The sequence below is a fragment of the Emydura macquarii genome, unplaced genomic scaffold (genome assembly GCF_026122565.2).
Source record: "Emydura macquarii macquarii isolate MOO-44397 ecotype Brisbane River unplaced genomic scaffold, CSIRO-AGI_Emac_v2 contig_499, whole genome shotgun sequence".
NCBI classification, from domain to species: Eukaryota; Metazoa; Chordata; order Testudines; family Chelidae; genus Emydura; species Emydura macquarii.
The window spans coordinates 709,577-737,501 of NW_027130636.1; the positions used below are offsets into that span (position 1 = coordinate 709,577).

The window sequence follows — 27,925 nt, forward strand, 5'->3', positions numbered from 1 at the left end:
GTTTTGATGACCCCAATTATTATGGTGAGAATGGAATGTAGTTAAGGGTGAAAACCCAATGTAGGTAATTAGCATATATGCTAATAAGTAGAGGGGTAATTAGGTGAAAGCTGTTTATGGAAGGATATAAGAAGTCACCACTTGGACAAAGGAGGGTGCTCCATCAACACCTGATTCCACAGGAGGTGCTGCCGGTCGGACCAGAGGATCCACTGACTCCCTGGCAGGGCCCCTGAAGAAAGCTGTTCCTGTATACAGCCTTCTGAGTGACTGCTTAGTTCCCCTGGCTTAGTGAGCATGATATAGTGTAGTTAATTCTAGGCTTTGTATTTAATTAGTATATTTATAGAAAACCTTGCACATTAAACCTTATTGATCTGCAAATCGGGTGTACCGGGTTTCCCTGGTACCCACACTGATCACAAAGTGTCCAGTAGCAACACCCTCAACAGATAATTCTTTGTCCCCAGCTCTCACATACTTCCTCCTGGGCATTAGCTTCTGTGTTGCTCCAGAGGCGTGCCGCAGTTGTTGTGGCTCAAAGACCAAAACTGGTCTTTGGTGTAGCTGGGGCTTGAGCCATTAACCGCTTTGAAAATTAGAACTACGGCTTTAAATTGGCATCGGATGCTGGTGGGGAGCCAGTGGAGGGATGTGAGCACAGGCCTGGTGGGCTCCCGGTGGTCTGAGCCACGTGGAAGGTGGACAGCCACGTTCTGTACAAGCTGGACCCTGTGCATCAGCTTCACGTTCGGATTCAGATACGAGTCATAGTGATCCAGCCGGGCGGTGACCAATGCATGGATCACTTTGTCCAGGCCTCATCCAGGAGGAGGGACAGAGCTTCCTAGCAAGTTGGAGGAGAAAGGTGGCATTTTTGGAAACCGATGCTACCTGGTCATCCAGGCTCAGTGAGGGGTCAAACAGGACCTTGAAGCTTTGCCCACATCAGCTGAATAAAGCTCCACTGACAGTAGGTCTCTGGGTCCATCAGACCCAAACCAATGTGAATGGAGCAGTATGGTGCAGAATTTTCTGTTCTAAGTACTAGGAAGATCTGTTTGCAGTGCTGTTGTAGCCAATTTGGTCCCAGGATGTGCGAGAGACAAGATGGGTGAGGGAATCTTTTCCTGGAAGACCTTCTGCAAAGGGAAGGGACAAGCTTTCGAGCTACACGGACCTGAAGAGCTCTGTGATGCTTGAAAGCTTGGCCCTTCCCCCAACAGAAATTGGTCCAATAAAAGAAATTCCCTCACCCAAGAAATTCCCTCACCCACCGTGTCTCGGTCATGAAGATATGCCGGATTTGGGTGGACAGTAGCTAGAAGGATATTCATGGTTAGGGGAAGATCCTGTAAAATAACTGTTTCCACTCTAACAACTTTTTCAACCTTAAAACAGCCTTGAGACCAGTGATTCCTTTAAGGTCTAAGGATATTTCCTCCACCTCCCTCTGGGCATCCAAGCCCTTTTACTGCAGCTCAGGAAGGGATTGTTCAGATGGTTTTTAAGACACGTTTTCAGTCTCCCAGACCCAGGCTGGCTGTATCCTGAGTCTGTCGCTTGGTATAAACTGGAATAGCCTGAAGGCTGCTTTAAATTATACCAGCTGCCAACTGCCCCCGTGCATTTCATAGATTCATAGGGTTTAAGGTGAGAAGGGACCATCTGATCATCTAATCTGACTTTCTGCCTACCACAGGCCTTTGAATTTCAACCACTCTGGTAGTCAGAGATTAACAGGGCAGAGAGAAGCCCTGGAGATGCTGCTTTCCCTCTTCCACACCCTGTTTGCAGCAGCTGGGAGCAGGGCTCGCCCTAAACCAAATGGTGCTCCAGGCAAAGATCGGCTTCAACCGCCACCCTCCATTTGTTAATTTTTATTGCGTTTTATTGCATTGCATGATTTGGACACATGATTTATCCCTGTCATATAAGATGAAAAATGTGCACGCTAAGATCTGTAAATCTGTATTTATTCATGCCCTATATAAGTAAATATATCCGCGAGGGCCTGGCTGACAACATTCCAGGAGGCTCGAGGAAAATGTAGTTCCTCAGAAAATCTGGAAGGCTTCACGAGATTCTAGAAAGGTCCAGAGCATTCTAGGAGGTTAGTGAATAGTGAATCCACAGACAAAAGACCTGAAACATTTTACTTCAGACTTTTGATTTTTCCTTTTTGTCGCAAACAATAAAAGCAGCCCCCTGAGCCTGGCACCCCCCAAGCCCGGTACCTCAGGCAGTCGCCTGGGTCACCTGCCCTAAAACTGTCCCGGGCTAGGAGACAAGATGACAGGTTCTGCACAAGCTCTGCACCATCCTCCATTGCCCGTTCTGCCCCTTTGTGCTAGCAAGGCAGCACAAAGCTGCCCGATGCACCTGACAGCCAGGGCTAGAGACGTCGGGGGCGTGACTGTGGGTTTACACAGGGGTGACTGAGAGCAGAAGTGGTGGCACAAATTAACTGAAGCTATTTTCCTGTGTTGCTCAAGCATCAGCCCCTCAGAAGGTGCATAGAGTGGGAGCAGGGGCTTGTCACTCTGCCTGGCAGAGGAAAAGGAAACAAATGATTAGAAAGAAAATCAGGTAAAAAAAAAAAAAAAAAAAAAGTGTGCCAAGGGACCTGAGTGGCTGGCTCAGCCTGGGAATTTGTGAGCTGCTGAGATAAAAGGCTCGGTTCCTAAAGAAAGTGCCGACAAACCCTTCCTTACAGTGCTGCTGTCAGATGGTAATAAACACAACTAGTATACATACAGTGCCAGTGGGAAATCACCAGCCCCAGGGCAGAGTGCATCAGCTGGGCAAGCTGCTGCCAGCTGGAAAAGCGATGGCCGGTCCCCTGCCATGCACCTGCATGGGTCACTTAGGCTGCGATGCAGAGCCATCCCCTGCTCTGCCACTCCGAATGCCTGTGCCCAGCCCTGTAACACCCCCCCCACACACACACACCTGTTCCGTCACCCCATACAAACATATCCCGCCTGGCTCTCCTGCTCACACATGCAGCTCTGTTTTCCTGTTGACACACAGTGCATCAGTGCATGTCTCTCCCTCCCATGAGTGTTACCCACATCAGCAGAGGAATACAGGCGTGTGTCTATGAAGTAGAGAAAGTGTCATGGGGTCAGTTTAGAAATCGGATCTTCCAGCATTTCTCTAGGAGCTGCTGGCAGTTTTTTTACACTCTGGGCTGGGGGAACAAAGAATGAAAATGTCCTTTGTGGGGCTTGTAACCAGCAAAACACATGGGCCAGATCCTCAACTGGGGCAAATCAGCATGGCTCCATTAACACCTATTACACCAGGTCAAGGGCTGGCCCAAGGAGTGCACTGAAGCCACTGAAGGAAAAAAAAGGTGTTTTAAAATGTGGTCGCTAATGTATTTTAAAATGCTAGCACAGACAGGGCAAGTTATAGTTTTAACACCTGTTAACTGGTCAAGGTGAACTGTGGGCCCAGTCTATAGCAGGGTTTTAAAACAGGTTAGCTGTTGCATTTTAAACACCACACCTCTCCCCCCATGTGGGCATACCCTGTATATAAAGGATGCAGATGAAATAAAATCACTTCTTTGTTGACTAAAGGAAGGGAGAACTAAGCCAGCTGAGAAATATCTCACACTTTTGACTGTATTAACAATAAAATTGTCCTTGCAGAGACTTTGAAAGCAAATCAATATGATTTTAAGGCAGCATTTTCTTTTCACACCATGACCCTAATCATTCCCTAACCAAAAGCATGCTGTGGTTAAACAGTAGTGGGCCAGATTCTTAGGTGGTGTAAATCAGCATAGCTTTCCCACCTGCAGATCTGGTCCTACGTGTCTATGGCTCGCTCTTGGTGAGCAGCTATCCTGACGACAAACTTGCATTGCACTACACTGCAAATAAGCACCATGCCAAGAACCACGGTACCCCAAAAATCTACATTTATTGCCCTGCCACAGGTTTGCCAGGTTCTCTTAGTACTTTGTGTTGCAGGAGGACAAGAGAGAGTTTGAAATGCTGCGTTTTAAGAAATGCACTGAATTCTAGGAGCTTAAAGAAGTGTGCATTCAGAAATAACGCTGCTGTTGGTAAAAGTCCTGTGAAAATTTGAAAAGCAAACATGTCGCCATTCTCCCAAGCAGCTAAGGAAGAAAAGCAATACAAAGTTAAGCTCCTTACCTTGATATTGCAAAAGATGTTTCGGTAACAGGTGCGACAGCTTTTGGGACTACTGCTGACGCCTGGAGTTTTGCTGTGTTCAGGCTGAATTCCCATTGTTTGACCAGAATTGCTGTTGGGAGGCCAATGCACATTTAGTTAGTTTCCTCTTTTTCCCCTACTCCCCAGTAAATCAGAAGTGTACCAAAATGCTGAAGTGCTGAGCTGTCTGTTGATATAAACCTTTCTCTCCTTCCTTTCCTCCAGCCTGGATTCTGATAAGTCAGAACTGAAAGCTGTCCAAGCATGTGAGACAGAGTGTGAGCATGAAGTTTTTATAAGGCTGCTCTCTGGAATAGTGATGATGAAACTTTATTTCTCCTCCCTCTTTTCATTTGTGTATAAAGGGAACTTTAAAGGCACAGGGAGACTGAACAAGGCTCCCGCACCACCATTCCCGGGCAGGTGTGGTTAATAATCTGTCACACAGCTGACATTACAGTGACAGGTCCGAGCGTCCTCTCCTCCCTTCCCCCACACGCATGCCATGTGGATCATAAAAGAGATCCCTGCAAAGTCGGATCTCTTTAGGCAGTGCTGCAAAACATTAGCTGTAGCTTTCCCACCATAAAGATATCCAGAGCCTCAATCACCCTCTTCTCACCCCACCAAAAAAAAAAACCCTTCCCCAGGAAGAGTTTGTATAACTTAGTGAAAGCCTGAGGCTTTGGGAAGAGGGACTTTGCTATTGCTGATCTCATGAACATGAAAGGCACCAATGTGCCACGGTGAGGGGCAGCAGAACAAAGCCCTACAAGATGGAGCTGATCCATCTTTTAACTCAGGTGTTCCCCAGGGAACGGGTGACAGGACATCTGCTTGTTGTGCGGACTATGTTTGTGCTAATCTGCCTTTCGCATCTCTAGCGGGTCAGATTGGAAAGGGGGATCTTTTAGCAGCAGACAACGAGAGAAAGAAAGAAATCGCTTTCCCAAGCAGGTGGGAGTTTTGCCTCACACACAAACGCTAGCGTGTTCTGCTTCCTGCCTGTTTTCACTTACAGGAAAACGGCGTTTGTAAATTTCCAGGGAGCTGTTCTTTCAGAGACCTCACTGAGGTTATGTTTGCACAAAGAACTGATTTATTTAAACTGCTTTATGCAGCAGTGGAGAGAGAGAGAGAAGAGGGCAGGTTTTCGTTTGCGCAGGGGGAGAAGCTGGGTTTCAATTTGAATATTTTCTCAGAAATGTCAAACTGAATGGATGATGCCCGAGGCTTTCCGATGTGCACAATCATGTGGGAGAGAAAAAAAAACCTGGCAAATGGACCCCCAAGGAAATAGCAGCACAACTGCAATCTAATTTATTTTAGTATTTTTCAAGTACCTTCACACCAAATGCACTATATATCCTAGTTGTAAATTGCTTCTTGCTAAGGGCTGCGCTACCAGGGTGGTGATCTTGGGTGCTAAGACACCTGTCAATAAAGCTACGGGATGGTCCTGCACACTGCTTCATGCAGCCAGATCCCTGTGCCCACACAGGAGCCCTTTGACTTCAGTAGGGCTCTGAGCGGGTCCTGGAGTCTCCCTGCACAGAGTAGTTTGCAGGATTGGGGCATAGGTGGTGCTAAACACAGAGCTGAGTGAATAATTCTCAAGGAGTAATTTATGCAGTTAATTTAGTCTCTTTTTCAACATAGTGCACAATTAGCCTGTGGAACTCATTGCCACAAGATATCACAGAGGATACCTCTTTAGCAGCATTCATAAAGAGATTACACATTTATCTAGATAACAAGAATATCCAAAGTTATAATAGTAAATGCCAAAAAAATAAACAAGCATTTCTGAAAGGCTTCTGCTTCTGGACTTTGTTGAATCTCTAACTAATGGGGTCAGGAAAAACTTTCCCTGGAGGCAGATTATGCCTCCAGCAGAGTTTCTTACATCTTCCTTTGAAGCACATAGCCATTGTCAGAAACAGGTTATTGGATGGTCCAATCCACTCTGGCAATTCCTATATTCTTTTTCTCCTTGCAAAATATCCATGAGTGGATCGTGATAGCTTCACAGCCATTCATTATGAGCTGTCAACCAATACCTTTTTTAAAAACAACTTTAGATTTGCTCACAAATGTAAACTTGACCAGCACCCATTATCTGTGATTGGCCAGGTAAGTCACATGGCATTGTTTCCACTTCCTGGTTGCAAAAGCATGCAAACGCTTCCAACATGAATACAGGAATTTACTTTCCATGAGCATCTGGGCTAGTAAACCTTGATCACACTGAAGTTAGCAGAAAGCAAAGACAGTAGGGAGGGAGCACAGTCAAAGCTAACACTTTTAAATAGACAAATTAATATTCAGGGACTCTTTTTTGCAGCACTTGGCCAACTTTAGCAAATAAACTTCAGACTGAGCTGTCAGAGGTGCTCTGGACTTTAAACTGGGAGACATTCAGCATAGGCTGCAGTGGCGCAGCCAGCAAGCAGCTATCTTTTAGGTAACAGAATCGCTGCCTGCACGACACAGGGGCAGGTGTGACCGAGGTGAGTCAGAGCTGGAGTTGGGGCCCCACGACCCTGCACTCAAGGATCCCCAGTGATTCCGTAGGGTTGCCAGGTGTCCAGTTTTCAACTGGAAATCCAATTGAAAAGGATCTGTACAGTGTCTGGTCAGATGTATTGACTGGACACCAAAAGTCTGATCACTGCGGGTGTGGGGAGGTGCCATGTCATCAACCCATGCCAGCCCCTGATCAGCCAGGGCTGCCTCCTACCTGCATCTCATGGGCAGGCAGGATCCATGTCAGGGGCTGCAGCTCCCATCACAGCCCTGGAGCAGAGGGAGCCCAGCAGGGGTGGGGAAAGGAGGGAGGTGGAGAGGATCAAGTGATGAGGAAGGGGGAGGAGCAAGTGAGGGAGGGGTCTCGAGGGAAGAGGCAGGACAGGGGGCGGTTCCAGTGCTTGTGCTGTAGCATCTGTTTTTCAGAAATTAGAAAGTTGGCAGCCCTAGATTCTGGGGATCCAGAAAACTCTCAGATTTCCTTAAATCGTCCCCCTCGTCACACACACACACCCCTTGCAGTGACAGCCTGGAAACCGTAGATCACCAGGGCTGCGAGCCAGCTACTGCTGCAGCCCTTGGGCTGAAAAGCCACTGGCCCTGACTCCCTGGATGTTTCAGCGAACTCCAGATGAGCTCATGGCTATGTGGCGGGCAGTGCCAGCCAGGTGGTTGAGGAAGATGCTAGGGCCAGCATAAGTTCCACAGCAGTTCCTTGGCTAAACATCGAATGCAGTAACCTCCGGCCACAAGAGAGCGCATTTCAAGAGTAGGAGAGGCAAATGCACTCGCAGTGGACGGAGCATGGGGCCAAGAATAAGGGATTCCAACATTCTAAGCCTGGCTCTGTGATCTTAGAATCATAGAATTATAGAAGATTAGAGTTGGAAGGGACCTCAGGAGGTCATCTAGTCCAACCCCCTGCTCAAAGCAGGGCTAAACTCAGCTAAATCATCCCAGCCAGGGCTTTGTCAAGCCGCAACTTAAAAAACCTCTAAAGATGAAGATTCCACCACCTCCCTAGGTAACCCATTCCAGTGCTTCACCACCCTCCTAGTGAAAAACTTTTTCCTAATGTCCAACCTAGACCTCCCCCACTGCAACTTGAGACCGTTGCTCCTTGTTCTGGCATCTGCCACCGCTGAGAACAGCCTAGCTCCATCCTCCCTGGAACTCCCTTTCAGGTAGATAAAGGCTGCTATCAAATCCCCCCTCATTCTTCTCTTTTGCAGACTAAACAAGCCTAGTTCCCTCAGCCTCTCCTCATAAGTCTTGTGCTCCAGCCCCCTAATCATTTTTGTTGCCCTCTGCTGGACTCTCTCCAACTTCTCCACATCCTTTTTGTGGTGGAGGGCCCAAAACTGGACACAATACTCCAAATGCGGCCTCACCAATGCCAAATCACTTCCCATGATCTGCTGGCAGTACTCCTACTAATGCAGCCCAATATGCTATTAGCCTTCTTGGCAACTGGGCCACACTGCTGACTCATATCCAACTTCTTATCCACTGTTACCTCCAGGTCCTTTTCTGCAGAACTGCCACCTCGCTCATCGGTCCCCAGTCTCTAGCAGTGCATGGGATTCTTCCATCCTAAGTGCAGGACTCTGCACTTGTCTATGTTACATCTCATCAGATTTCTTTTGGCCCAATCCTCCAATTTGTCTAGGTCACTCTGTATCCTATCCCTATTTTCCAGGGTATCTATCACTCTTCCTAGCTTAGTTTCATCTGCAAACTTGCTGAGGGTGCAATCTACCCCATCCTCCAGATCATTAATGAAAATGTTGCTCACATCACCTAACTTTCCTGCCTTAGTGTCCTCATCCATAAACTATGAACACCACCACTGACTTACCCACCTCCTGGGAGAATGGGGAGAGGTATGCCGACCAAGTAGGCAACACCTAGGGCATTTTGCATCTTTGTAAATGCCTTTCCAGCTCCAAGGCAGTGGAGAGTCAGGCCTGATCTGTGTCAACAGAGTTAGTTACATTCGGGATACCAGCGCCTTAGCTCCATGGGCATATCTTGTGCCAACTCCTCCTGGTGGATAGGAGCCAGTTGCTTGTATTTAAATGGGATGGGTGGCAAAAAATTGTTTCAGTTCCCCAAGCACCTCTAAAAAAAATAATGCGTCGACTGGGTCTAAAGGTAACATGCAGACATGCCCTGCCACAAGATGGGGTCTCTACGATTTGGCTAAGCATTGCTTTTTACAGCTCACCAATTTACAAGCGACATAACCCCTGCAAAGACAGACTCTTGGTTGATGGGAGCATTGCCCCTCAAAAGTGTATTGTCAAAAGAAAGCATGCTTAGCTCCCGTGTCTCTCCCCTCGCACAAACCTAACCAACCAATGGCTTCAATTTTCAACTTCCACTCTGCTTTTTAAAGCACTGTCACTTTAACTTATTCTAACTAAGCCTGTGACAGTCATTTGGTTATAACAGTGCTCTCCGGATAGCAGCTGTTTCAGCCAGTAACATCATGCCTCAGTCACAAATTCAGCTGACTTCTGATGGACTAAGCTGATCATAACGTACTGTAAAGAGCACACCCACAGTACCTGAGAAAACGTATTTATTGCATAGGGTATGGCTAGAACCTGCAGTAGAAATACCTCTATGCGCGGATAGCCTTAGCCCTTTCATCGCTGCTTATTGCTACTCCATTGTTAAAGTGCCGGCATTCTCTGGAACCACTGGTGCGTCCATAAAGATGTATATGATAAATATGGGTTTGTGGCAGAGCTGTTTTCCCCCAGCGTGCCTAACGTTAGACAGCACTGAAATGGTTAATACATCTACTATGGGAAGCTGAGATTCAGTATCAGAGAAGATGAGCTAGGACCGATGAGCTAGGCAGCAGTTCTGCAGAAAAGGACAGTGGATAAGAAGCTGGATATGAGTCAGCAGTGTGGCCCAGTTGCCAAGAAGGCTAATAGCATATTGGGCTGCATTAATAGGAGCATTGCCAGCAGATCATGGGAAGTGATTATTCCCCTCTATTCGGCATTGGTGAGGCCGCATTTGGAGTATTGTGTCCAGTTTTGGGCCCCCCAATACAAAAAGGATGTGGAGAAGTTGGAGAGAGTCCAGCGGAGGACAACAAAAATGATTAGGAGGCTGGAGCACAAGGCTTATGAGGATAGCCTGATGGAACTAGGCTTGTTTAGTCTGCAAAAGAGAAGAATGAGGGGGGATTTGATAGCAGCCTTTAACTACCTGAAAGGGGGTTCCAGGGAGGATGGAGCTAGGCTGTTCTCAGTGGTGGCAGATGCCAGAACAAGGAGCAACAGTCTCAAGTTGCAGTGGGGGAGGTCTAGGTTGGACATTAGGAAAATGTTTTTCACTAGAAGGCTGGTGAAGCACTGGAATGGGTTACCTGGGGAGGTGGTGGAATCTTCATCTTTGGAGGTTTTTAAGCTGATGCTTGACAAAGCCCTGGCTGGGATGATTTAGCTGAGGTTAGTCCTGGTTAGTCCTGCTTTGAGCAAGGGGTTGGACTAGATGACCTCCTGAGGTCCCTTCCAACTCTATGATTCTATGAGGGTTGGAAGGGACTTCAGGAGGTCATCTAGCCCAACCCCCTGCTCAAAGCAGCACCAACCCCAACTAAATCATCCCAGCCAGGGCTTTGTCAAGTATGTTGACGGAGGTCCCTGTTTTGAATGCACAGTTACTCAGCAAACTCTACTTGTCGAACTCACTGTTCCTGCATAAAGCCTGAGCGTTTGTGCTCAGGTGGAATGTGGGGCAGATGGGGAGTCAGAATCTACTCTCTTTCCCCAAATAGGGCCAGGAGGAGAGGCTGCTGAGTATGACAGCCAGCCTTTCTCCCCTCCCCTCTCCCCCCCAATGATTCAGAAAGGGCTGAATCTCTCACTCTCTTGCGTTGGGATCACATGGGGTGGACAGCCCTGCACCAGCCCTCCACCCCCTTGGGGACTTCCAGCTAGAAAATATTAAACGCATGACATGAACTTTGCTTGTTTTTTTCACACGTTACACTCATAAACAACACTAAACATGAACCCAAAGTCAGAGAGTTCTCAGGCTACGGCTACATTGCTACAAGAGCCAGGAAATCTAGGGCGAAGGGTCCAACTTTCAATGTTTATGGCTAGCTTGCAATACCATTGATGTCAATGGAACTTCTCATCATAATGCAGCCCACTAGGGCACTGCACTAGCCCTACATTGCCTAGCTGTTCACCCACAGAAGGTGGAAAAAAACCCACCTCTTTGCAGAAAATCTTCCAAAAAGCAGCATCTCCCGAACATCCCCTCTGCAGCTTGGATTGCCCAAACGCGGGGAGGCAGCCAGCGGTAGTTTAGCTCACTGGGAAAACTTGGCAGAATTCCTTAATCAACCAAGTCAAATGCCAGAACAAGAGTACAGCAACAGATGAAATTGGTTTGCTTTGTCTGCCTATTGCAAGGGGAGACAATATCAGCAACTGATGCTGGTAGTATTACCAGTTTGACTAAATGAAGGGCTTCTAAGAATCAAGGTGACCTTCTGTTGCATATTATAAGTCACATGAATCCTAGGTGAATACAAAATTCTTCCATTCCTGATCATAAACAAATGGGGACCAGCAGTGACAGCTGTCCTCCAATTCTTCAGCACATCCTCCGCTTCAGAGATATCACTGGTTATTGCCTTTCTCCTAACATCTCTGCTCCGCTTTAGCCACTGGATCAGGGGATTCTCCAAATGACATAAGTGACATTGCTGAGACATTCCAGTGGGAAGCCAAGCTATGTGGATGAGGAGCTGGATTATCTTACTTTTCAGGGATAAGTTACGGAAACAGTTGATTATTTCAGAAGGCTGGTGGAACGTGAACTGGCCAGGGGCGAGATAATCCCTCACAAACAGCTGTGAAAGTCCAGGGCACTGGCTATGAAATTATGGAGGAAGGGGGGGTTGGCATAAAAAAAAATTCCATGATAATGGTTTGTGGGCAACCGTGACTAAAATTGCAGGAAATGCTACCAAAGTACTCTTAAAAATAGTACAATTTTTGACAGGTAATTGAGTAAAGAAACATCCATGTTTATGACAGAGTAACCAGGTTTTGCAAAAGAAAAACCAGCTTTTGAATCATCAAAATACCAATGATGTCTTCCCTCCAATGGTTCCTAATGCTGCCGTACTTCCTCATAGAGAATGCCCGTAAGCGTCTACTCCAGGAACTAGATCCACCTGCTGCAAAGCTCACTGCGTGACAACATACTGTACTTCACCAGCTTCATTAGTGAGATGCACTCTGGGTATTTTTGAATGGCTCAGTTAGGAGTGTTCCAATGAATGCTTTGCTCTAGCTCAGAATATCGACTCATTCTTAGGGCTGGAGTCAATGCTGTAGAAGTTGGCAAAAATCAAACTCAAGAGAGGTATCAGTTGCTCTGGTTTCAATTGTTATAGGCACTCTCACTTGCAATCCAGCCATTCAAGGCTAACTGCACAGATGCTGCATTTTGTGTTAAGCCAAGAATTAAGCCCGATCGCTGTATTTTTTGGTGCAAGGGCTATTCTGCATTAATGAAGACGGCACTGGGTTGCACTGTGCAGGGAGTACCCAATTAGCCCCATTTGGAGCTTAAGTGCTTTGCTGGATCAGGGCCCAAACACCTTATTTATCAGGAGGGTTCCCCCCCCCCACACACACACTTTATTTGCAAAAAGGTGTCTTTGCAGATAGATTTAAATTCTTCTAACTTTATTTAAAAAAAAACCAGCTGCTGGAAATGAGCATCAGTCCACAATACAGGGTATGTTACCTCTAGCCACAGCACCAGCAATATCAGAGGCCGTAATCTTTTGGCCTGGATGTTGATTAGCACCTGTGGAAGTAAGAGCCCTGAGCTGTAATCACACATGGGGCAATGCCAGGGCTGTAACTATGGTTGGGGCCTGTGCATGGGGTTCACAGGAGGGAAGGCTCCTTACACCCTCTGGCTGGCACACTTGTGCAAAGGCTGCCCACCATCCACCCAGCAATGCTTGACCTGCAATGAATAATCAGTGGCCACAGACAAAGCCATCTGAGCAACTTTTGTGATTAAGGACTGATTTCCTCCCCCTGTGCACAATAGAGGAGTCACTGTGATAGATACATTAACACACAAAGCATAACTAGACTAAGTGCCCCCCCTGCAAACTCACCCACTCATGCTCAGCTCTCTCCAGCTCAGGCAGCACTACCAACGGCAGAGGTTCTGCAGGCCAGATTAGTACCTCAGCTACATCTGTGCCACCCCATTTTCTTCAGCAACACCTGTGCAAACCCACTTCAGTCTAAGAGGTTACCCAGGTGCCACTGAAGGCATCATCTGCAGAAGATGCTTGATCACTTAGTGGATAGTCAGCCTAAACCAGGCCATCATGAAGCTGTGGTCGGGCCTCTCAGCTACTGCCTACTTATAAGAGAAACCGCAAATTCTGGACTCAAATTTATCCCCATTCGGCGCAGATCTGGTGCTATCGTTCTTATATGATTTTAAATTACAGACCTCAAAACAATGGGTCATGCAATGGAGGTGGCAAAATATATCAGCTAAAATGTGAATCCTGCCTCATCTTAAGAATTCTCTATATCTTCCTCATTTTGGATCTTTGCCCCATATTTGAGTATTGGCAAGCTGAATAGCAAAGTTCTAGGGATTTAGTGCATAGGAAGAAACTGATTTACAGCACGGATAGAGGGAGAGGAATTTAGCTTCAAATTCTTCTTATTACGCTTTGTTATGCGATACTGTCAGAATGAAGTACCTAGCAGGAAAATCACAGATGTGTGTGGTTTGGTTTGGTTTACTGTGCCCCGAGGAGTCATTTCTTTTTGAGGCTTTGAAATCAGATCCTCCTAAAATGGTCATACTTTTTGCATTGCCATAGGATAGATTGGAACTGGTAACACTTTGAATTAAAGGAGAAGGATTCAGTGCAGTAAACTGAGTGAGAGCCCAACAACTATTGGACATTCCCATATGCCGCTCTAAGCTTGCCCTTGCCAGATGGTTGTACATGGGAGGTGGTGATGGGCAGCATATGACCGTAAGATAGATAGATAGTATTCCCAGAGAGTAGAAAGGAGGAAGCTGGTAGCATATTTCAGAAATGCCTGGCCAGAATACTAGAGGTACTGGCCCAATCCTCAGGTCTGGGCGAGTTGAGTCTATATCACCTTTGCTACTCCCCAGTTCTAGGGACTCAGATCTTCTGTAAATTAATCCCAGAGGCCCATTGCCCCAAGTGGCCATTCAGGGGCTGGGAATACTCCATCCATGCCCCTTTTCCCAGCTATGCTGGGGCTGCAGGCCCCCCGGGATTGCCCTCTGCAGGATTTATTCCCAGCTGGTGAGATGCACCAGCTTTGCAAGCCCTTTGTGCCATGAGAGTGGCTCAAGAAAGCTATCAAAGATCCTAACATCAGGTCCATTTCCTGCCCATTCATTGCCATTGGTCTCTTTCCCCCACCACACCTTCATCCAAAGCAGCAATCAGAGAGAGGCATAGCGGGCCTGATCTGCTTCACTGTTGCTCCGTTTTTTGGCTAGCATCAGTCCAATAATGTCAGTGGAGCAATGTTGGTTTAGAAGTGAAGGGTGCAGTAGGGACCCAGGACCTTTTAACCCGGTAGAAACTAATATGGTTAAATGGAGCCTGCATCAACCAAAAACACGAGGCCTCTGCCCAGCCTGCAGCTTGCTAGCCCCCTCTAAAAGGATTGTGGCCATACTGAATGAGTTTAGAGAAGCAAACAAAGAAAGCCCAGTGTGGAATTGTTTGGGGTTGGCCGGTCTCTTGTTTCACGGATACCACATCATTTTCCCGCAAGCATTGAAAAAGCATGCCATGTGTCTACATCTCAGCGGGGAGGTGTGTTCGCGGTACATGTAGACGTACCTGAGCTAGCTTGTCTCTAATGAGATCGAGTAACAATAGCGTAAGGTCTGCAATGGGTGGGGCTTCACCGCTACTGGAGATAGCTTTGATCTACCCGGGGTATAGTCATCTCCCATCCTAGTGTAGACAAACCCTGCAGCAGCTTGTGCTATACAAAGAGTCTTGATGAAATCTGCCTGCCTCCCCAACCCAGGCGGCTTAATAATAACCAGAACTCTTCTCAGTTCCTTCAGATTTTTGCCAAAAAAGGTTGGGGGTGCTGCTCAGGGGGAAGGGCTCAGACTGGCTGGTCTGTTCCATCTGGTTTTAATCTGGCACTGGCACGTAACTGGATTCCGGGTCTCATTTGGACTCCATCCTCTCAGTGAGCTTTTGCCTGTAGGGTCTAAATGGGAGTGCCACACACACACACAGGTACAAGGAGTTAGCAGCGAGAGCCAGTCCTGTCACTGGCAAAAATAATACTGCTTGTTCCTGAGGCAAGCTGGAGATATTACTGTTTGTTCTCTGGGAGGGCCCTCTGCCCGTGACAGCAGCATGTGGTATAATTTCACAGTGCTCTGTACACGCTGCTTGGGGAGGCCACCAACTATACTGGAGCCTGACTTGGAAAAGGTTTTATTTTAAAAAATAATAATTAAACAAAGACATGTCAGCCTTTCTGATTAGCTTTTGGAGAACACAGGCCTGGCTTTTTGCACTCATGCTTATTATTCCTATCGTAGGCAGACCTGGGCTTGCACCACTGGCTGATCTTTCATCGCAGAGAAACAGCCACTTGGGACCACCCATGCAGCAGAACGAAAGTACAGTGACTCCTGCTGGGGAAAGTGAGCACTTCAAGCAGGGTTGTTTTCCCTACAGCCAGCTGGGAGAGGGGTGGTCTACAGCTGCATGTAATGCTTCATGGAATATTTCACGTAATGTGTTGATGCAAAATTGCAAGCTAGAGAAGATACAACCAGAAATCTTTGGGCTTTGGCTCTGAAAGGCACAACCCAGAGAGTCGCCCGTTCTTAAGAGCAGGGAATATTTTTGGTCTTACTGATTTTTTCCCTCTCGTGGCTGAGAATTAGAAGAGTTCATTGGTACAGGAAGGACTGGTGTCATTATAACTGAGATTAGGACCCCCCGCCCATCCTGCTCAGTGCTGGACAAACACAGAGCAAATGACAGTTCCTACTTCCATAGAACTTACAGTATAAATAGACAACGGAAGGATTTTTCCCATTTTACAGCTGGGGAGCTAAGGCAGATAGAGATTAAGTGAGTTGCCCATGGTAGGGCTAGGAACTAAATCCCACATCTCCTAACTCCTAGTCCGGTGACTTAACCACAAGACCATTCCTTCCTCTTCATATTACACCACAGCCTGCTGTTCTGATAGCCCTTAGACAGCTGAATGTCTATGGAGCATTATTAGTATGATCCATACAGAGCAATGCGGAGTGACACAGTCCATGCTAGTCTGGCAGGACAGGCCAGATGCATGGCACCAGATTTTCAAGAGATTCAGCATGGTGCATGCACATTGGCTGCTAAGCTCTCTTATTCAGAAATGGAAGCGGAGTACTCGAAGTGCTGGCCTTCATCTAAGCCCTTGAGAATCTGGCCTTCAATGCACCAGCTGAGTATGTGAAAGGTAAATCTCAAAGCAGTGTAAACAGCACCTGTCATGTAACGTGAAATTATCCACCCTGATGGAGCACGGCTGCTAGGCTTTTCGGAGGACATGAGCTACGAGGAGGGGGCTGTGAAGAGAGGTCGGTCATTCATCACAAGACCAGGCGGGGTGCTCTAAACACCCCATGAGGGATGGAGAAGGCGCAAAGATGGGAGAAGGTGACTGAAGTATGACTGAGTGCAAAATGGTTTCCCTGTCCCATTAAACTTTTCAAGGTTCTAAAAATGTTCCCGTTCTGTATCAGAACAAAACAGACCTTTGGAAATTTTTTACGAAAAAACAGAGAGAAAGACTGACCCCAAAATGGCCAAAAGTTAGGTGGTTAAGGCCCACACTTGGGATATAGGAGAACCAGGTACAAGTCCTTCCTTTGAATCAGACAGATTAGGAACATGAAGCTGGGTCTCCCACATCCCAGCTAACTGCCGGAACCACAGGGCTGGCAAAGAATCCCCTCTTCTTTGCAGACTACTCTCGTCTCAGACCAGCCAAACTCACTGCATCAAATCCATTGTTTACACAGGGCAGTTGTCCTTAAAGGGTAACATGCTTGCAATTTATCTATGTTCATAATCCTGGCATGATGTGTGTATGGGTGATACTGATATTTAAGGAATAACGTAACTATACTTACTTTTATGCCCTGATGATTTTATGGTTAAAAGGAGTCACCAGGCAGTAATATTACTTGGTGATGGCCTATTCATATAGAGGGAGTGGCCATCCCTCCTTGGTCAGCCAGTTAGGTAATGCCAGGCTTAGTTGTCCACAATTGAGCCATCACAGAACAGTCAATGAAAAACCATCAAAGACAACTGCAAACAATCAAACCCCCTTGGAGGTCAAAAAGGAACATCACAACAAACAGGGGTTGGCCCTATCTATGGATAAAGACAGACTGTTTTAGTACAACACAAAGTGGGGAGAGGCCCTCTGGATCCATTCGCTGAGGAGCCATCTTGTTGAGTGGGGGTGTTTTTCATGAAAGATTAGCTCCTGGTTCCTGGGAAGCCAGCCAGCTCTGCAACAGACTGAACTTTGGGGAAACAACCTATTGTATTAGATAGGCAAGGGAACTATTGATAAGTGTAGTCCGTAGTTCACATTTTATGATCCTGTTTTGTATTGTAACCATTTGTTTCCATCATGCTCTCTTGTTCCTCTTTCTTAAATAAACCTTCTTTTGTTTCATTAACGGTGCAGTATGTTACACAGGAGCAGTGATTTAAGGTAAAACTGGGATAACACTGCTCCTTTGGGGGCAGAGGACCTGGGATTTTTGTGAGTAGCCAGTATCAGGTGGTGGGTACCACAGGGGGATGCTTCAAGGCAACTGGGGCGCACCTTGTGTTAACCTGCAACACAAAGTCAGGGCTGGCCTAGCTCAGAGGAGAGAGTTTGAGTGGCTGAAAGGCTGGTGGTTTCAGGGAGCTAACAGCCTGCTAAGTACCAGTCTGACTCCTTCATGCCAGAGGCAGGCGGTAACAAGATGATTCACAGTCCTGGAAACATCAGAGACTGTTACTCCAGCATAGCCAGGTGGTTTGGGCATTCAACTGAGATTTAGAAGACCCAGGTCTCTGAATCACTCTGGTTTTGACCAGAAAAATCCATCCTGGATCTGAGAAACCTTTCCTGACAACACTCTTGTTGAAACCAATGCATTTCCCATGAAAAGTTTTGGTTTAGATGAACTGGCATTTTCCAACAAAAAGCCGTAAAGTCAAAAAAAATGCCAACCAGCTCTATGCTAAAGGAGTGTGAAGCCGGATGGCTTGATGGAAGGGCAGACAGCAAGAGAGGGTGGAGGATTATGGCCATATTGAATGAGTTTAGAGAAGCAAACAAAGAAAGCCCACTGTGGAATTGTGTGGGGTTTGCTGGTTTCTTGTTTCATGGGCTGGGCTGGGCTGGGCTGGGCCATTCCAAACAACATTAAGACAGATACCACAACATTTTCCCATAAGCATTGAAGAAATATTTTGCTGCAGCTACATTTTTGCCCTTTCTGCAATGGGTGCCCATGAACATCTGAGTATAACTCCTCACCCAGACTAAATGCGAACCCAGCAGGCTTGAGCTCTCACAGGCAGAGATTTTTAAACTCACAGGTGCAAGTAGTTTCCACTGGAAATATGGGATTGGTCATTATGTAACACAGCAGGGGGTCAAAACCCCCCTCAGAGCACTGGCAAGTAAGAGAGCCAGCCAAGGATCTATCTCCTCCCTTCACTACCAGCCTGGGTGTGCACACACAATTACCTTGGGTCAGTGACTGTAGTGATGACAGCTAATTACACACTATGACAGGCTGGTTTCACTCTGCCACTAATTATCTTTGATTGAGATCAGCATTGCTTGTAAGAGGAAGCTACACAGAAAAGCAATTCCTGTTGCCTGAAAGATAGGCTGAGCTGACTCACAAGCTGACGCCTTTCTTCAGAAACAGCAAACATTTGCAAGAGGGCTTATCAGCATCCCAAAAGGACTTCTTTCCCCAGCAATCAATTCCTCTGAGGGTGGAGGATTGCAAATGTTGGTTCTACCTTCCAAGGACCACTTCAGAAACCAAAAGTTGACCACCAAAACAGGAAGTGACAATGGTTAGCCCCAGAGGTGAATGCAACCCTGCATGGAATTGGAGCTGGCCCAGAGGAACACCTCTTGGGGTGTGTCTAGATTAGGATAAGAGGTCAAGGTTCGATTGGGGTCAGTTAACATGGCCTTGACCATTCCCTTGTATAGATTCATATTAACTTTCTAGGCTCCCCACTGGAGTTGATCTTGACCAGATAATTCGAGGTAATCTGCTTCTATATTAGGGAAAAGGCTGGGGTTAACTAATATGTTAACTGACCCTGCCCCTAAATTCAACATCCTATTCTAAACAATCCCCTTGCAGCATGGTGGTGCACACAGAGTCTACTGTGATAGTAAGTCAGGAACATCAAATCACCATGAAAGGTATAACAGGGTTGTGAGGATAATTTGCACCTGGTTACCAGAGAGCTGTGACTTTAGCAGGCTGAGATGGGGAAGAGAAAGAATCCTGACATTTCTAGAGTGGTGTTAACTGAAAGCAAAGGAAGCCTGTCTAGATGGGCTAGACTAGATCTCTTAAACAGACTGTTTCTTTTTGCCTGACATTCTGATGTCTTGTTTATAAATAGGCTACTTGAGTTTCAGGGTCAAACTCCTCCCTGCTGATAACTTCTGTGAAATCAGTGGAGCTACACAAGGGATAAGCATGGCCTTTAGACTGTTTCAGGGGGAGCTGGGTATCCATTATCTTTAATGGAACCTGGGCCTGTAAATCCCTCAGACAGCTTTGAAAACCTCACCTTTGAGTCATTCACACCGAACATCACAGAGAAGAAAAACAACCTTCAGAAAGAGGAAGTGAGAAACAGATGATTGGAGCACACTCCACTTGGGATTCTCAGAAAAAAGGGCTGAGATTAAGACATTCTTTCCTATAATTTGGGTCATTTGGAAGGCTATGGCTAGATGGGTGCAAAGGAAATATCTGCTGACCACGAATGAGAACCTAATTTAAGGGTGACAGGCTTCAGACCACTAAATATGGTGCACGTGATAGCATGGCAGGGTATAGGACACTGCTTAATGTAGCCAGGGGACTGCATTCCTTTCCTACAGATTGACTGATAGATTCCTAGGCCAGAAGGGACCACTCTGATCATCTAGTCTGGGTAATACAGCCCATAGGACTTCCCGGGATAATTCCCATTTGAACGAGAACAGATCTTTTAGAAAAGCATCCAGTCTTGATTTCAGTATTTTAAACTCTTTGTGGTGATAATACTTGGTTGTACACTTCAGCGGTTACTTTTACAATTATACTACTACTACTACTACTACTATAATAAAACAATCATTTGTTTTGCAGGAGCACCTAAGAGTGCTGCTCACAGAGCAGGAGCCTATTGTACTAGAAGCTGTACAGACATAGAACAAATAGACTGTTCCTGCCTCAGAAAACATACAATCTAGAGTATCAGCATCCTGTACCAGAGGCAATTACATGAGTCAGACAAGAATCTAACTACCCCATTCAAAGCAGGATTGCATTTCCGGGTAATTGCTTTGTGTGACTGATGAGAAAAAATGTAATTTAATTCTGTTCCCCGACTATACATTTTATAGTCATTTAATTATGCCAGGAATGATGCCCCAAGCAAGGCTTGTGTGGTCTAGAAAGTAAAGGATTTAACATTTTGCTAAAATTCCCTATTCCTGTTAGTCTGCTAACTTGCTGTATTTCTGCAGGAGAGAGTCAACCCCCCCATGCCCTGCTGATTAGAAGAGTTACGCTCTGGCAGTCAGGGAACAGACATAATAACACGTAGTTTATGTGGCACATCACAACCAAGCATTCACAACTGAAGTTTCAAGTATCACAGAACAATATCAGCGTTTGTGATCGATTCCTAGAGGAAAACAAGTGGGATGAAAAAAGTAAGTCCATTTGATTAACAAACACCTCTCTAGAAAACTGCATTCTACCCACGGCAAGCAAAGAATGAGGCTGAATTAATCAATCACTTTAAATTATTCACTCAGTCCTAGTCAAAATGGTTGATCTTATTTCCACACGGGGAAGGTAATCGTGTCACAGCGGCTACCAATTGTAAGGTTTGCATGACAATGGATCAGAAAGCTCTGGCTTACTTGTTGACATCAGCAAACCTGCCTTTCCAGGAGGCTTCATAAGCCAAATTCCACGTTCCCACCATTGACCCAGTTTTGTTCCCGCAGCTGTGGTAGACGGCAAGTGGCAAAGCAACACCCGGCTCAGAAATGCTCATGAGGCAGAGGGAAGGGACAGGTGGGCATGAGGGATGACTCCCCGGAAGGCCATTGAAACGCAGCGTAAGTCACTTTTGTGATGGCTTAGGGCTGACATTTTACAATCTGCCCTGAGTGAGGGGCGGTGCAGGGCTGTGCAGAACCAGGCGTGCTGTGGGACCAAATGGCAACTCTTCTATAGGGGCCATGATGCCACGCCCATTGCCACGGCATGTGAGTGCTAGCCTGTGGTGCGATGCCTGACATGACTCAGGCACACCTCGCTCCCCGGGGCAGCAGCCTGTGGTGACCCCTCTCCCCGACAGCCCCCTGCCCAACAGTCACTCCCCCTCCCCCCGTGAACCCACCCTCCCCGGATGGGCCGCAAGGGAGCCCTGCTCTAGAGCCCCCATGAGCAGCTCCCTGCCCAGGAGCTTGGGGGGCAGGTGGGGAGCAGAGAGGGCCCCTGCTTGGGCTCCTCGTGGGGAGCAGCACACAAAGGTCAAGCCCTTCCAGTCCTACCTCTGAGCAGGCTGCATTGGCTCCGACTCCAAGGCTAGCCCAGCCGCTGCCCGACCCAACAGGGGCCTGGCCCGGGCAGTCGCTTTTACAGAGGGGAGGGGGCAGGATGGGCTGCTCCACTGGGGTGGGGGGGGGGGAAGAGGGAGTGGAACCTCCTGACCTGGGAAGCTTCCAGCAGGTCAGGGCCTGCTCCCCCTCCCTTACTATGGAAAGTGAGCCAGCCCAGTCATGCCCTCTCCCTCCTCCCCACCTATAAATAACTGCCGTCTCCTGTGTGCACTCCCTCCCGAGGGGATTGGGTGCTGGGTGTGAGTGCCAAGCCTCCCTGGCAGGGTATCCCACCTCAGCCCAGCTGGCTGCTGCTCCCTGCCCTGCAGGACACTCCCACTCTTTGCAGGGCTGGATTGATGAAACCCAGGTCCCCAGACAACTCGATCATGGGGTGCCCTCTCGCCCACCCCCCACAGAGACAAGACTAGCAGCCCAGGGACCTCTGTACTTACCCCAGCAGGCAGGGGGGTTCTGCTTGGGTGGGCTGGCCAGGCCTGCCGTACCCTTCCTCTCCCACCCCACACAAAAGCCCCGCTGGGCCCTCCTAGCACAGGTAGGCTTGATGTTAGCACTCCATGGAGATAAATGGGGAAGCTACTCCCTCTTAGATCTATTGTGTCAGGCTCTCTGCAAATTCAGGCTGGCATCGGTTCCTCCTCTCAAAGCTATTGTGTCAGCCTCTCTGCAGACTCAGGGCTTATCAGAGAATCATAAAAGATTAGGGTTGGAAGGAACCCGAGGAGGTCATCTAGTCCAACCCCCTGCTCAAAGCAAGACCAACCTCAACTAAATCACCTACATGGGAAATGTACTGGCATAACTATATTGGAATAATTATACTGTATAGCTAGCTATACCAGTGTAACACTCTGTGCGGACACTCTTCTTCTGGAATAAAAGTGCCTCTTTATGGTTTAGCGCTTAAACACTTCCAACACGACTTAAGCTAAAGCAGAAACAAGCCCTCCTACTGTGAAATGAGTGTCAACACAGAGTTATAGTGGTAGAAATACAGGGGGGGATAATTATTCCAGCATAGTTATGTCAGTAATCTTCCGCATGTAGACAAGCCCTGAATAAATGATGCTGCTAAATTTCCGTGTGTAGACAAGCCCTAAGGCAGATGTAACAGCATTAGTTACACTTGGGTCATTGTTTCAGCTTTTCTTTGCAACCAAGAGGGCTAAAATGTCCCTCACCTGCCTGTCTCTCCCCCCCCACCCCTTCTTAAAAAAATAAATAAATAAAGAGTTGAGAACCTGAGGTTCTCTCCTCTTTTGTTTCTCCCCTTCCAATGTTCAGGGGATGCTTCACCACTCAATTATTTGGATCTTTCCCTTGCACCTGGCTATTTTACTGTTCCCCTCATCTTCTGTTCCCTGTGGCTCAACTTTTGCTACTGCTCCTGTTACAGGCAAGCCACAGGAAAGTGAAATTGATAGGTAGAACTGGTTAGGAAATATTTTTCTTCTCCTTCTTGTGCAATGTTTTGACAAAAAAAACATTTTTTCTTTGAAAGTTTTCAGGTTTTGTTTTTTAAACAAACAAACAAAAAAATTCCCTAAAGCCTATAGCTCCTTTCCCCCCAGCAAATTTAACGGTTTTGGTTTTTTAAAACAGAAAGACCAAAAAAAAAAAAATCAGTTTTTGAAATGTGTAGAAAATGGACATTTGAATTTAAAGGAAAAAGCCATTTTCCGTTGAAAAAAATGTGATGGAAAATTTTAGACCTGCTGTAGTGACGCGTTTTCCAACCTTTGACACACTGTGCTTCAGATGGATGAAATGTTCTCTGCAACAACCTGAATAACAAAGGATTAGAACCCAAAGAAGACATTTTCAAAGCTGTCTAGGAGATTTGGATACTCAATTCCCATTAATTTTCATGCTTTCAAATCCTACAGGTTGCTTGGAAAATCTCAGTCTAATAATCATTTTATTTCTAATCTGCTTGATCCTCTCTTCTGCCCTTTGCCAAAGAACAAGGAGTCCTGTACAAGTCACTAAGAAGAGTCACTATTATAAATTAAATAAATAAAAAACCACCAATAAACCACTGAAGCAGAAGCCAAACCAAAACCAGGCAGCTCCAAGGGAACGACTGCTGTTTGTTCTCTTAGCACAATTTTATAAGGGCAGGTAAGCCACAATACTGGGTTGTTTATCAGGGTGTCTTGGAAATTTGTTGGAAAAGATTTGTTTCACTAGGGAGAGAATAAAAGAAAGATCCAGCACAATTCATTTCTAATATCTGGTTTCAAGAGCGGGTTCACGTTGGGTGCACTAAAGGTCTTTAAATTCTAAGGACTATTCAATACGTAACAAAAGATCCTTTTGGATGAGCAGTACACAGTGAAAACAGCCGATAAGAGAATTCACTCTTATAGCAAAATAAATATTCTTATAGTATGCATTTACTCATTTTATTAGAGTAGCAGTGACTTCTGTAGTTGCATAACCATTTAAGTCCAACTCTTTGTTTTCAGTTCCTTATAACTTTCCAAAATGCTTCCCATTTGAGCTGAAATCTTCCAGGTTTTTCTGAACAAAACTAGCTCAGCCATTATTGAGGAATAAGAGCATGAAAGAAATACTTTCTCAGTTATTAGAAAACCCCAAAACCATTCTTCCCACCTTTGCTTTGAACAGCAGTCTCAGTGAAACAGTTGGGGGTAGAAAGTTGAAATTTGGCGGGGAAATATCCACCATTGATGAGAAGCGCTTTGGGGCATTCTACTGCAAATTGGTGTTGACTTGACCATATTATGAGGCTTTGAAAATTGTACTTAATAAAGGCACCGTACAACAGGCTTGGTTTCCTTTCAGCAATGTTTGAAGCATGCATGAAAGGCTAATTTCACTGCACCGTGACAAACTTAATAAACCAGTGGAGTGAATTCTCTGATGATGTAACCACACCTGTTATTAATATCTCCTCTTCCTCCAGTTCTCTTTCATCCATCTCAGCATGTTGGCAGCAGATTTTGCAACCAGAACATACAGTGGTCCTTTCACAGAAGAACATTAGTTCCTCCTTCTCTGGCTCTGCTTTGCTGGCACGTGGCTGGGCAGAGTCTCCATGGATCCTGGGGAGATTTGCCACATCCTCTCCACCTCGTTTTCCATTCTTTATTTCCTGCTCCCAAAGGCTTCTCCTAGAGTCACTCAGGGATTCTTTACATTTCTGTTTGCAGACCCTTACTGTACTGGGATCTGCACCTTCACCTTTCCTTTGACATTTCAGTAGGGGCTGCACACTTTTCCCCAGGGCCATGTAACATCGGACAACTTCTTCATTTCTCTCTCCACAGTCTTCTGGTCTGGAGTTAAGCCTGATGTCTGCTCCAGCTCCCAGAGTGGGAATGAGGGAATGTAGTTGGTTCTCATTAACAGAGTGGGTGGGAAAATGGAACTCCATTTGTGACCGAGTCCCACAGGAACACTGCTCAGGCGCAGTCAGTCCGGACTCTAGGGCTCGGAGCCTGCCCCCCCATTGGGTCTCCACACACCAGTGCCACTGCCTCCTGAATCTGGCATCGCAGAGTTCAGCACCCCCTGCTCCGCCTGAGCTCCCCCTGTGGGACCCCATGGATGGGACCCTGGGGAATCCTTCCATGTACCCCGCCTTGCAGTCAGAAGCAATTCACAGCCAGCATGGGAATCAGAAGGGTTTATTAGTTCTCAGGATCACAGCGTAGAAAGACTGATAGATTAATTAGAAGTTACAGCAGCAACCAGCTAGGGAGTCTCAGAGCCCATTCTCAGGCCCTGCTCCCAAGCCCCCTTACGGGGAACTGGCCACCCCCCAGAGCCGTCCCCTTGCCTCTCCCCAGTCCTTTGTCTCCTTCCCGGGCAAGTTGTCTATCCCTCCTTGTCGCTGCCTGCCACAACCTGTTGCAGCTGCTTGACCCAGGGCAGGGGGTCCTGGCCATTGTCTGTGTACGTGTGGCTGGGGAAGGCCCGTCCGCCCTCAAGTGGCCTCTGCAATGATCACACACCCGGGTCCCATCACCGAAATAAGTGAACATATGGAGGAAACAGGCGCACACACAGAATATCTCCATTCCTGTGAAAAATTTCACATTAAAAAAATCCTGAATCACAATGAAAAGTCAGAAATGGAAAATTTTTCACATGAAGGGATTTCCAGAAAGATTTCTTTTCAAGAGAGCCTAAATGGAATGTTTTGGCTTCCCAGCTGCCTTCCTGATGGGCAAGCGGGCTGGCTGCCTGAGGAAGAAGTAGCTAGCCATAGACCCTGAGAATCAGCTGTCGAGGAAGCCCAAAGAGCTGAGCAGCCAGCCACCCCGGTCTCCCTGAGTATGGAGCAGGCTGTCTTGGAAGCCAGCCAGGTGGGCAGCTTCCAGGTAGCCAACCAACCAAGGAGCCAGTCTCTTGGCTGCCCAAGGAGCTGGGGAGCTAGCTAATCAAGGCGTGAGCCAGCCCAGTGGACCCAGGGAGGCAGGCAGGTGAGTAGCCTGGTTTCCATCTAAAGTTTCGACAGATTGGCCAAGTTGGATTCCAACGAATCAGTATTTTCCAACAGAAAAGTGGCTGGGCGTTTTCCCATGGAACAATCTTCCATCCAGACATGTTGATTTGATGGATTCAAAGCATTCCATGGGAACATGGCAATGCTGCCGAAACTTTCACCGGAACCCAGGCCCAGCCTGACTCCCCAAGTGCCCATGTTTCCTGTGAGCCTCCCCCAAAAGCTTTCACATCTTTGTTGTGTGAAATCAGCCATGCCCAAAGTGCATGTGCCACTGGCAGCAGTTGTGTGTTTCTGCCGAACTGCTTGTGACCACAGATCTATCCTGGCTCCGCTCATACAGATTCTAGTTTTCAATTATTTTATCTGCAGCCTCTGCAATTTTTAGAGAGTTTCCTTTTCTTCCCCTTCCCCTGCTCCTGGGGAGATGGCCCCTCCCCTATTTCTCCCATTGAGATCTTGGCCTTTTTGCTGCCGCTGCTCTTCTTTTGTCCTGCAACCCAACCTTCTTGCAGAGACCCCTCTTTGGGACTGGGCTTCTCCTCTTTTCCTCACTTCCCTTCCCAAAGCCTTTGCGGCTGGCTCGTTTCCCATCAGCCTTGGTGACTCATCCTCTTTTGGAGGCTGTTTCAGTGCTTGGGGTTGTTTCACTTAGGCCCGGTCTACACGACACGGTTAGGCCGATGTAAGCTGCCTCATGTCAACCTAGCTGTGGAAGGCTCTTCACTTCAATTTGTCTCCCACTGATGTAAATACCTCTATGCCGATTTAGCAGCACCACCTCTGTGAGCGGCAGAGAGTCACCATTGACGTCACTAGGTCGACACAGTGTCAGTGTAGACACTACATTGCTATGGTGACTGCTACTGGCCTCCAGGAGCCATCCCACAATGCCCCACACTGACAGTCCAATCGGTACAGGCACTCCTGATGAGGACAGGCACCTCCGACACAGGGAGACAAGTTGTGCATGCTACACAAGCGATTTTATGACTTCGGTGGCTGTATGCTGATGTAAATTAGGTCAACACCACTTTGTAGTGTAGACATGGCCTCACTCTCTCTTGTCCTTTATTCCTTTCTCTTGTTTTCTTCTCTTTCTTTGAGGCAGGAATCCAGCCAGACATGATGTCATTTCTCTCTGTTTTCTCAAGGAACATCAAGGTATTTACAATTTGTGACTAGAAACCTCACAGGAACAAAGAACTGAACTGGGAGAGAGACTAGGCTGTGGGGAATGATTAATAACAATGACACAGATAGAATGAGTTTGCTTCAGAGACAAGTGCAGCCCATGACACACCGAGGGTACGTCCAGCCAGGTGATCGTTAGAAACACATCACATCACCAGGTCACTCTCAGTGCTTGAGGTGATTAACAACCCAGTACTGTTGTGTCCAGTGATTGTACCCTACAAAACATAACAATAAAGTCTCATTATCATCTGTACTAGCCCGGAGAGCCCTGAACCATGGTGCAAGATGCCATACAAGCAAATAATAAAACAGTCCATTTGGTCCGGACTGACACAGGCTGAGACAGGAAAAACCGTCTCACTAAGAGACAGATTGTCAATCAGGGCCACCAAGTCTCTCCTTCTGCTTCAAAAAGGGACCCTTTTTTTCTGGCCAGCCACTGGAGCCGGGCATCAGGGGACTTGGTTCAATGTCTCCTCCTAAGGGGCAGCGCCTAACGATGAAGTGTTCATTCCAGGCCAGCCTCGCACCCGCTGTAA

General features: G+C 47.0%; 1 protein-coding gene across 1 annotated transcript in view; it reads right to left on the minus strand.

Moving 5' to 3' along the window:
* The window catches only part of SLCO2A1 (solute carrier organic anion transporter family member 2A1), a 104,015-nt gene that overhangs the window by 70,823 nt on the left and 5,267 nt on the right, over nt 1–27,925 (minus strand). The window contains exon 2 of the mRNA XM_067538703.1: nt 4,170–4,281. Coding sequence (XP_067394804.1) covers nt 4,170–4,281 — 112 coding nt within the window. The remainder of the gene's footprint in view (nt 1–4,169; nt 4,282–27,925) is intronic.